A 12,074-nucleotide genomic window follows, 5' to 3' on the forward strand; every position below is an offset into this window, starting at 1 on the left:
GACAAGGGCTTCTTCTGTCCCATCCACATGTATCAGGACAAGGGAGGGAGGCAGGAAGATGGGGAAAAATCTACCTCCCCAAAATCCCACCACAAGAAGACCTCTGTGTCAAAGCATAAAGGAAGAGTGTGTTCCCCATACTGGTTAATCTTCTGTTGGGTTTCCTCAGACATCTATTTGGAAAAGCTTAAAAAACACAGATTTTGAAATAATTCAATCCTATCAGAAATCAAAACTCCGAAACTAGGAGCAAAGTTATCTTTTACTAAATTAATCCCCTTTTCTTTCTTTCTTTTTTTCCTTTTCTTAAATATTTTATTCGTGTTACAGAGGGATTCTGTATCGTTTGCCTTCTTCTCAACCAGTAGAGTTGAGGAGTACTGAATCCATCACTGCCTTGATGACACAGGTAAGAATCCAGATTCACATTTCCAGGTACCAAGCGTCCCCTCTAATGCCACGATCCAGCCTTCCTCTCCTTCTACTGAACACAGCAGTGCCCATTGGTATCTCTGAAGCGTAATCGCATTTTAGGTCGGTATTTCTCCAAGTAAAGCAGCCGTTTGGAACTGAATGCTCCTCTTCTTTTGTGTCTTATAAAGTGAACAGCAGCTTCACACTTCATTCTGCATTCAATCAATGCAAGTGCAATTATCACAGGAGCCCTTCCCAATCGTGGAACACAATGTACTGCAACACAGCAGCCTGGCTCTTCAGGAAATCCGGGTTTTAGCAGGTTTAGCCAATCAGCTACTATCTGATTAGGGGGTGGAGCTCCGGCATCAAATGGCCACTCTAGACCGTGGATTCCTCCTTTTTCAACTGGAACTTTATCCTATGTAGCATCACAAACTCGAACCAACATTGTCACCCCGTCCTTAAGTTCCTCTGTGAATTTGTTGAAAGTCGCGTTGGTGGGGCTGTGAGTTACTAGAAAACGCACGTTCTCATAAGAGATCTCCACAGGGGCTGGACGGTTCATTATGGCAAATAAAAAGTGTGAGTGTGTGTGTGTGTGAGTGTGGTGGGAAAAATGAGGGAGGAGGAAATCAATAAATCTTGACATGTTTTGCAGCGGAAAACATTAAAAAGACCATGAAAACGCCTATTATCGATCACTATTTTCTCTATTCATCTTCCTTATTATTCCTTATGAAGTTTCTGTCTTCAACATAGGCAGAAGTATTAAGAATCCACTTGAATTCAAATTCAACTTGAGCCTCAATGTCTGCAGATGGATACCTTCAGCTTCCAAGAAAAAAAAAATCCAACTACATACAATATTTAAGCAGCCTTTAAACTACATTTGGGCTCTAGTGAGACAAGTTAAAAATGTTGACTCGATGCTTAATTTTACTGAAGTCATTAAAATGACTTGCAATTAAAAAAAAAAAGCCAGTCTCGGTGTCCAGAGTCTTCAGGGCAATGTTAATTATGGCACCTATAACCCCAAGCTCACTTGTCAGCGAAAAGGCTGTGCTGAGCCTGGCAGAAGTGTCTGCCCTCGCGCTCAGAATGGCCATAAATGTGCAACGTATATTCCAACGAAAATCGCTGGCGTGCTGGGGACTGGGCTTTGAAGTCTGGTGGATGTGGAGCGAGGAGGCTCCTTTCTCCTCAGTCACCTCGGGAGGCGATGACTCCCCTCCCCAGCCTCAGCAGCAGCAGTGGCGCTGATCTGTCTGTCTTCTTGCTGCTGTCTGCTGGCGTCGCCTTGTGCCTTGTACCATGCTGGCCGCGGCTGCCACTACAGCCGCTCCGGACAGACCAACTGTCCTCTTTCTATTCAGATGTTTTAAAACTTTCCTCACATGCTTGTTTTACAGATGTTCATGTTTACGCCAATGGGTGCACGTCTACATTATGCAGTGGTTATCTGAAACTTTCCCAGAATTCCCTTGCAACCTTTTTACTTTACAATGTCTGTGGCAATGCCTAGTTCATGCTGGAATTAAAGGTGTATGCCACCGTGCCCGGCTTCCTCATTTTTATGTATTGCTTAGAAATGTGTTGTTAGCTGGATGTGATGTCATGCGCAGAGATCCCAGCATTCCAGAGCAGGAGCAGGAGGGTCTCTGAGTTAGAGGCCAACCTTGTCTATAGATGGAGTCCCAGGATAGCCTGGCACTTGGGAGGCAGAGATAGAATGATCGTTGTGAGTTCAAGGCCAGGGCTGGTCTATAGAACTAGTCCCTGAATTGCTGAGACTACAGAGAGACTTTGTCTTGAAATAACAAATAAAACAAAAAACAGCTTTGTTTAATTTTGATATTCTTGTGGATTTATCTCTTTTCTTTCTGTTTACTAATTTCTGGTTTGGCCTCTTTTCACTGTAGAAGATAATTTATATAGTTCTAATCTTAACATGCACTTAAACATGCATAGTTTAGGTCCAGGTCTATCCTGGGATTTGTTTTGTGCACACTTGGAAGTCGATGTACGCTGTATTGTTCTGTGCATATTTTGGAGTCTGAATGGACACTATGGTTGGCTAAGTCACTTTTGCTGAAATCTAATGTCCAACTAATGTCTGGGGCCCTGGTACACTTAAAGACTGTCATGTGCTCCTGTCAACCTGATCCCTTTGCCATTACCAAATATCTTTATTTCCTGAGACCTGAAGTAAATAACATAAAATAAAGAATACAACTAAAACATAAGAAAAGGTCTTGAATAGACACTTATCTTCAGACAGTATGCAAACAGCCAATAAACATACAAAAACATATTCAAGGTCCTGGCTTGGGCCACATCAAGTGTTACGGTTGTCTTCTAATCCCATGGGCACAGTCTCTTCACACTATGCCGCTGTTCACCATGGACACCAATGTGTCCCACACCTCCATGCTGGGACTTCTCTCAGAGCTCACCCGGCAGCTGGCACATGCTACGGGCAAGCCAGCGCAGTGCATGTGGACCCATGCACTTTTGGTAACTTTTGGTGGCTCAGGGGACCCCCTATACCCTCTTCAGCCTGCAAAACACCGGGCATCAACTATTATACCATGAATGACACCTTTGTTTGGGTGCTGGACTCCAGTGATTTACCTGGACCCCTGCTCTTAGAGCCTTGTTGTACACAGTGTCCTGTTTTGTCTACCTGTAGCAATATTTATCCACCCATAGAGATACCCACCTTCTGGTTGATAGAAATAAAAATGTTAGATACCAAAAAAAAAAAAACCAAACAAAACTGAAAAGAAAACATATTCAACAATATTTAGCACTAGTAAATAAATATAAATCAAGTCACAGTGAGGTTCGTATCCATAAGGATTTGAAGAAATAATAGCTCTTGTGCTCTGTTGGTGAAGTTTGGTTAGAGACAGGGTCTCACTAAGGAGCCCTGTCTAACCTGGAACCCACTATATAGACCAGGCTGTCCTCGAACTCCTAGTTGCTGAGATGAAAGGCCTTTCCCCATGCATGACATTGTTGATGGGGTTTTCTAACTGTGCTACTGGTAGGGAAGTTTTGAAATCTCAAAAGTAGAATTCCAGATAATAATGTCACTGCTAAGTATATATCCAAAAGAATTTGAAACAGGATCCTGACGTGTTCATTATACACCTATGTTCTTAGCAGTACTATTTACCGTATCTAGTATGTGGTAGAACACACGTGATGACATCATTTATCCTTTTACAAAAGGAAGTTCTGACATATGGATATAGATCGATTTTGAGAGGTTACAGTAACTTAACCAGTCTGTATCTCTGTGATAAAATCCCTGGCTAAAGCAACCTTAAGGAGAACAGATTTCTTTTTTGCTCATGGTGTAAAGGGCCATCATTCTGACAGGGGGAGGGATAGTAGCAGGAGTGGCTTGTGTCTCAGCAGCTTGCTCATATCCAGGTAGATCAGAACACACAGAAAGAACAAAAAATAGCCCAGCTAGGAAGTGGAATGAGACAGAAGCCTCAAAGCCTGGTCCCCAGCAACACACTTCCTCCAGCTTGTTCCAACTCTTAAAGTACCATGACTTCTCAAAACAATGCTCCCAACTAAGGAGCACAGTCACCAGTCTCTCTCTCTCTCTCTCTCTCTCACACACACACACACACACACACACACACCTCTCACATATCCTGACTGGTGTTTGGTTTTGATGTACAGCAAAGACTCTCAACCCCTTTGGGGATCAAATGACCCTTTCACAGTGGTCACCTAAGGTCATCAGAAAACAGGGCTATTTATATTATGATTCATGGCAGTAGCAAAATTACGGTTATGAAGTAGCCTTGAGAATAATTTTATGGTTGGGGTCACCACAGCATGAAATACTGTATCAAAGGGTCACAGCGTTAGGAAGGCTGCGCATTACACGATTAATGTGCTCTAATCTGCTGGGTAGTGGCAGCACAGGTTCCTTGCTACCTGTTCCAATGTTCTGAATTCCCAAGTAAAACACACACACACACACACACACACACACACACACACACACACATTTAATATTCCCTAAGCAGCTCAATGGCGCGTCACTCCTAAACTACTCCATGTGTTTAGCACACTCTCCCCTCTGATATTTCTGACGTATTACGTACTAAAACCCACATTCCACCCTGGGTACCCCAGACACAGGCCTGCAGCCCCCCTGGGTCACGATCCCCGACTCTTATATGTTAGCTGTCTCTCTATCCTGCACTTTTCAAGCCCGATCTGTCTGCTTTTCTAGCATGGTGGGTCTAACTCCTTTTCTTAGTCCCCTTGCCTCTGTTTCTCTGCCCAGCCATTCCCCACTGGCAATTTTATTTACCAATCAAAACCAACTGGGGGTAGAGAATGTGGGATTCTAGCTCCATTTTGGTAACCCAATTAACATAATACAAGTGTTAAACCAAATTCCTAACAGGAAAGCTGAGAGCGGCTTTAGATACTAAAGGACCTTTTCTCTCCTCAGTGTTTCTTAGCCACATGCTCACCAGCACAACCTCACTAACAAGACTTGTTCTACATCTGGACAGCTATGCCGAGAGCCACTGCTGGGTAAATGGAAAAACTTGTTCTTTTCTTGGTAGCAACAGCATCCGAAGAGAAATTTTAATCCAGCATCATGGCTGCTCTGGTAATGGATCACATCCAGAGATGTGATTCAGTCAGAATGCAGATACACTCTGGATAATAGTGTGATTTGGCTGGAATGTAGACACGGCCTAACAATGAAGGTAAGGTTAGTTTTTGGAAGGAAGCAACCATGTTTGAAAGCGAGGTTTAATTGAGGGGCAGACAAAATGACAAATCAGAGAAAGATTTGACAAAATGAGTCAGAGATAGAATATGCCCAACTCATAGAAGAATAGCAGAGAGAGAGAGAGAGAGAGAGAGAGAGAGAGAGAGAGAGAGAGAGAGAGAGAGACAGAGAGAGAGAGACAGAGAGAGAGAGAGAGAGAGAGAGAGAGAGAGAGAGAGAGAGAGAGAGAGAGGGGGGGGGGGGAGAAAGAGGGAGAGAGAGAGAGAGAGAGTTGGGCAGGTGGAATGGACTCATAGCCACATGGCTTCTAGACCAGCTATGCACTTTTGGAACTTGCCCTTCCAGACAGAATCTGACTGAACTCAGAGCTCTCATTCCTGTAGCTAGCTTCCTGTCAGCCCTTTCTGCCCAGGGTCTGCCAGTGCAGAGCACACCCAAGTTCCAACTAGTGAGGGTCAGGCTCCACCGCCATAGCATGAGCTAGTTCCTCTGAATCACAACGTAGAGTTTTCTTGTTTGTTTGCTTGCTTGACTTTTGTTTAATTTTTTGTTTTGCTTTTATCTCAGGGTGGGAATAATTCAATATTAAAGGGCCCTGTTGGGATCCAGGAATCACTTTATAAGTTACAGGAACACCTATCTTACACAGGGATAGTTTATTGAGCCCATGCCCCAGGGCTGATCAATCAGGACCATGGTCCAGATTCAGGACCTGAACCGTGATTCCAACTTAAGATTCTACAGGGTTTTAAAAGTCTCAAAAAATCTGTGCCAAGTTATTTCAACAAGTAGAATTTAGGAATAGGGGATTTCTTTAGGAACATGTCTTTGTTGTACACTTATCCTGCTCCCATTGGTTGGGATTTGAGACTTTAAAAACCCTGTAGAATCTTAAGTTGGGATCGCAGTTCAGGTCATGATTTTGAACCACATCATTGGGTATACTCTTATCTGTCTATTGCCATCGAGGATCTGGCTCTGCTCATCAACTTGCTGTCTAGAAACTCTCAGTTAAATTCTATAAAAATGTAACACCTGAAACACAGCAGGTTATTAGCTTATTAATTAATGCGGCTACTAAGTTGCTCACAGAGACAATCTCGTACTGATAAAGAGCCTACAAAGTTATTTTCCACTAAATAAGATACACATAAATTATCTCTTCCATATGGTTGTTAATTGGCAGGTCAATTAACATTTACTCAGGATCTATTTTAAAAAATACTCTTTTTAAGATAAATATTTTATGGGTATTACCTAAGGTTACATCTTAAAATCTTACAGAGATCACTTTTACTGCTTTTATAGATGGCTCTTGATAAGGACAAAGAGCAAGTTTACACACAAATTCTATATGATCCACAAAATGAGTGTATGCACTCTGGGTTACATGACCCCGAAGTCTAAACTCACTGTAATCAATCAGCTTTTATTAAATGTTTCTTAGCCACTGAATATTTTAACTGACGGCTGTCTATTTAATTTTAGATGATGTAAGAAGAATTAGAGTCATATAGTCATAATGGATAGGATCTCCAGTTTGCACATCCTCACCGAAAATGGGTATTCTTAAGGACGAAGGAGGCTCACATTACATGACCTCATATCTAAATTAGCACATCAAGAACTGATATGCAAGGAGAATGGAAACCAACCTAACTTGAAAGCAAAAGAATGTTGCAGAAGGAGAGTGAATGTTGAATGGATACAGTGGAAGGAAAGATTTGGAACCAGGAACTTGAGGATGGAGTCTAGGTAACAGAGTTGGAATGGATGGGATACAAGTAGTTTGGAGACAGAAATGGAGAAGAGACAAAGCAAAAAAGGCCTAGTGAGCACACTTCTTTGGCTCAGGTTTTCTTGTTTTAAAAATAATAATAATAGGGCTGGGGCACAGTGGTCGACTGCTTGCATAGCATGTACTAAGCTCTGGGTTCAACTCCCAGAACCACATACTAGATAGATAGATAGATAGATAGATAGATAGACAAACAGACAGGTCATGAGGTAATAATAATAATACCAATCATATTGAAATATATCAGTAATACTGAACTACTTGCACCTACACCTCTAAAATACACTATGAGGAAAAGCCTGCTTTGGAGGAGAGCGTGGCTGTTATTAGCAAAAGAAAGCATCTGTACATTTTTTTAGTCTCAATAAACTTGTCTCATGGTGGGATCTTTGTGACTTTCCTTGGCCACAGCCAAGATACTCTTTTGCTGCAAAATTCCTTCAGTGGTGTCAACATGAAAAAAAAAAAAAACAAGTGACTGGCAGCTATATATATAAAGAGTATATGACATTTGAATCATTTTAAGATGAAGCAACAATTATAAAATCTCAGTCTTACTGACCCTCTAAAACACTTTATATTAGGATGGGTATTTTTTTGTATAATAAAAAAATCTTAAGGTTATAAAGGTATGCTTAGGTTAACAGAACCCTACAAGTACATGTCTAACTACTTATGCCTTTGCTAACTGTTCAATACTGTTCAATTTCGAACATATGTTTAATAAACGAGGTTTAGGCATTCCTGAGTCCTACTCAGGTTCACAGCATTAGTTATCTTAGCTTCTTTGTCCTTTCCTACTTTGTTAAGCTTTAGCTAAGGGAAGACACAAAATCATATAAAACAAAATGCACAAACAAACACCCCTGTGATAGTCTGTAATTGTTCATAGTGTCCATATGGACTGTATTAATGGCTTAAAGTTTGATTTTCATGCTAAAGATAATTAGATTAAATCCTTGACTCTAATTTTTAAAGCTGAAAAATAATGGGAATAAAGCTATAGATTTATAGTTCCACATAAGATACCTATAGCAAAAATTATTAATAAACCCCAGCCTGGTATTTCAACCTGCCTTAGATCATTTATATTCCTGGATGAAAGACACACACAGCCTTTATATTTTTATATACCTTCAGCAGCATAATAGCTGGACAGCTGCCTACACTCCATGATGTTAGAATATACTTTCCTATTCATAACCCAAGTTATTAATTACTATATTTAATCTGAGCTGCTCTTAGCTCCAATGGGCCAGTCCACATGGCCACATTTTAAGGCTCAGCTAAGCCGTGGTGGCTCTCCTTTCTCCTCTCCTGCACTTTCTTCTATTACACGATGGTTTCCTTCTTTCTTCCCTTTCCTCTCCTCCTGGTCTCCTCTCTGTAACCTCACAAAACCTCAACCCCACCTATGTCTTTTATCCACAGTTATTGGCTGTTGGCATTTTTATTCACAAGTCAGAATTATCTTGGCGGCAGAGTCTCAGGGGCTACATCGCAGACTCCAGGTTTTGGGGGCCTGCATTTAGCATTACAATAGATAGTAAAAAATAAAATCTCAACAATTCCCCCTTTTAGTCCAAAAAGGCTCTTTTCTCTCAGATTTAAATTGAGCACAATTATAGGAAGTATGCAAATTATAAGGTATGATATACACATATAACATTCAATCCATTATATTTGGCAATTTAGATAAAGTATTCTATTATTATTCCTAATGTGAAGAGTTTACAATTTCTGTACCTCAATCATGTTTGATTTTAATGTGTATCCAACCCATCCTTTCAAGTCTAGAACAACTTCAAGTCTAAACAACTTAAATTAATTGTGAGACTATAACGAGTCTTCAACCCCACCAGAGATTTAGGCAGGAATCAAATCTTATCTGAGAATGCAGAAAGCACAATGACTCAGCTTTCAAAACTTAATCAATTGGCAGAGATAATTGACTACTTGGACAGTACCCAATATTATTTATATTGTTAGAAAATCTATCTTCAGCCTTCAGGCCTTGAACATCTGACTGATGTTAAATGAAGCAGGAATTATGAAGCTTATTCTGACTTGGCAGAGCTTAGCAGTTGACTATAGTTGACTATTCTGTCTTTTTTTTTTTTTTTTTTTTTTTTTTTTGACAGCATTCTGTCTGCAGATGATATTATGGCATTTCTTGCCCAATGGCTGGCTTGCCACAAATGAAGCAACTCCACATGGAGGTATTGATGCTCAATCTTTGAAGTGGAATGGGGATACTGTCAGGAGCGGATCTGTCTCATAATTAAAAGATCTTTAATAATGAAATAATTTAAAATGTCTTATTCTGTGACTCTCAGATGCTTTTGAAGATTATCCATTCATAGTACAACTGAACTGTTAAAAATTGATTTTTAGCTATTATTATATGGATAATTTTGAAAAGGTTTTATTGTAATTAACTAAATTAGACTCTAATACAGCCATGAGTTTCACTATCTGACTATTAACTTGCATTACTTAATCACCCTAAACAGTTTGTGACAGCAGCTACTAAAAGGATTGGGTCTAAGCTTTGTGTTATTAAATGAGCATAGGTACAATGCCTATCTAAGAGTAACAAAATTTAATTTTAAGTTTGTATCAATATACAAATATTTATATCAATGAAAACCTTAAACATATATCAGTATTCAAAATTCTGTACTAGTGTAAGAATATATAACCCCAATTCTGTGTCAAAATATAAAGATTTCTACCAGTGTGATATTATGTCTATAAAATGCTTCATTTAAAAGTAAATTTAATAGTCTATCCCCATATATCTAATTTCTTATAATATTACTCTATCTCCCTTTCTTCTTTTCAACCCCATTCTCTTTACTTAAGAGAGAAAAATAGAGAAGAGGAAAGTTAGAAATCCTGGAGTCTAAGCTCACTATTTAGTTTCCTCTCTCTCCAAAATTATAATTATTCATAAATCATCCCTTAAAATGACAATATATCTATAATTCATTAAATAACCAAAACCAAACACTCCAATTCAAGGGATTGCAATGACAGTTTTCTATGACAGCTTTATGCTAGTTTGGGGCAAAGAATTTCTTTTGGGAGAGGGGGCAAGAAAATTAGAAAAAAATGGTTAGATTTAAGAAAGCCAGCTGTAGCATTGTTTGTCCAGTTTCTGTGTGCTTAAGTGAAGTTCTGACTGGATAAGTCTGTGAGACTGGATGAACCAAGGTCATCAGGGATTGGCAGCCATTTCTGAAGCTGTTCTGGGAGCAAATCTGTGGAAACACCATCAGTTGAGGCAGGGTCAGGCAGGGAGCTGGAACAGCGGGTCATCTCAGCACTTCTGAGGGTGAATTCTGTCAGAGCTGCATTCTTGGTGCTTTATTCTGTAATCTATGAGCTTTACAACCAATATTTAGATCTATAAAGATATTTGTATGGATTGTGCGAGGTACACAGATAGGGAGCATTTAAAGACAACTGTTTTTTTTTTTTTTTTTTTTTTTTTTATGAGTTAGTTTGATCAATAACCAAATTGTAATAAACCTTCATTCATGGAATATAAAAGGATGGCAAAATGAGTTTTGACAATTCTGTAACCAACAAGATTTATGAACTACGTACATCTGAAGTGTCTGTAGAGACATTTTTTATAACTGAGCCTGTTTCAGGGCTGTACTCATTTGGGGAAATCAGCAATTCATGTAACTTACCCAGTTTGGTCTTCTTGTTTTTTTTTTCTTCTTGTCTGACTCATATTATTTTGAAAGAAGACCAAAGCCTATTATCGTTTCCTGTTATACAATGTATACAGTGCCTCTTTCCCAAAATAGCATTTCCTTGTTGTAGCAACCCAAAATGATTGATTCAATTCAGTTCTTTTGTTCTTTAGGCTTGCTCTACTTTGACCTCTCTCACAGAGGATAAATTATATCATAACCACCAAACTTATAACCACCTTCATTTTGAAAATTAAAACAATTAAAAAACAATGATTACTTAAAATATTTAAAAACAGTTACAGAAATTTTCACTTATTCCTCCATTCTATGGAGATTAATATCTATTTAAAACAGTTAATATCATTTATTGAGACAGCATTTCTCTGTTTAGCCTGAGTTGATCTGGATTTCTTTAGAGGTTAGGTTGCCTTTAGACTCACAAGAAAACTGAGTCTATGCTGTTTTACTTTTTGTACACATGAAGATCAAAGGCCTGGATTTATTTATTCATCCATGCATATTTAAACTAGTTCAAACAATTACCATTGTCTTCTCTCTTCTATCCTTAAAAACAACTAAAGCAAATTTTCATTTATTTCTTCCTTATATTGAGATTAATATCTTTTTGGATATATAATTATATCCCCTTTCTCTTTATATAGATTAAATTAATATCCTTTCCTAGGTATTTAATTTCAGTAAAGTTCCCTTCTATTCACTCTTTAAGTCTATTCTTCAGCCATCAATATGTCAAATGCCAGCTAAGCAATCTCAGAGTTCCCACGGAGGCCATGTTCAAAGAACCTAGTTGTTTACTGTAGTATTGATGTTTTAAATTTCCATTATTTTTTCTATTCCCATCTTAATTAGGTCTGCTCTCTGTGCACCCTGCCTTATTTCCCAGCAGTGGCTCCCAGCATCCATAGCTTAAGTTCTCTACTGCATCTTAGAAGCATCTGAGAAAGCTCTAGCCCGCTTGCCTGGGAGCATTGCTCTGTCCTAGCTTAAGCCACAAACCCTATAACCATGTGTGCCCATTTAGCACAAATTTTGTCCCAGTCACGAATCCCCGGTGGTAAGAGAAAACAGCTTAATTAAAAGACCAGTTCTCCTTAGCATGCATTTTGTCCTAGTTTTGAACTCACATAACTTGTGGAAAAACCTCATGGCTAAGAGACCACTTTTTCCTGCCTCCTATTCTTTAAGGCATTTCCTAGGAATCTCAAATTCATTTCTTAAAGTGAGTTTTTCCACATTGGGAACCATATGTAGTGAAAAAAATATTAATAAGTCCCGCCGTTTCTCACCCGGAGAGACATGGGTCCTCATCTTAGGATTCATGCTGCCTCCCCTGAGCATTTGTTGGTGTCCC

The 12,074-nt window shown here is 39.2% G+C and overlaps 1 protein-coding gene across 1 annotated transcript; it reads right to left on the minus strand.

Annotated features, from left to right (window-relative positions):
* Positions 1-481: 481 nt before the first annotated feature.
* On the minus strand, positions 482-982 carry LOC308440051 (protein tyrosine phosphatase type IVA 2-like; the record flags this gene model as incomplete). Its single annotated transcript, XM_080941985.1, has 2 exons — positions 482-793; positions 884-982. The coding sequence occupies 2 exons, from the start codon at positions 980-982 to the stop codon at positions 482-484; spliced, it is 411 nt and encodes a 136-aa protein (XP_080798111.1).
* Positions 983-12,074: the final 11,092 nt, after the last annotated feature.

The sequence above is a fragment of the Micromys minutus genome, assembly GCF_963924665.1.
Source record: "Micromys minutus genome assembly, chromosome: 30".
Lineage (NCBI taxonomy): Eukaryota > Metazoa > Chordata > Mammalia > Rodentia > Muridae > Micromys > Micromys minutus.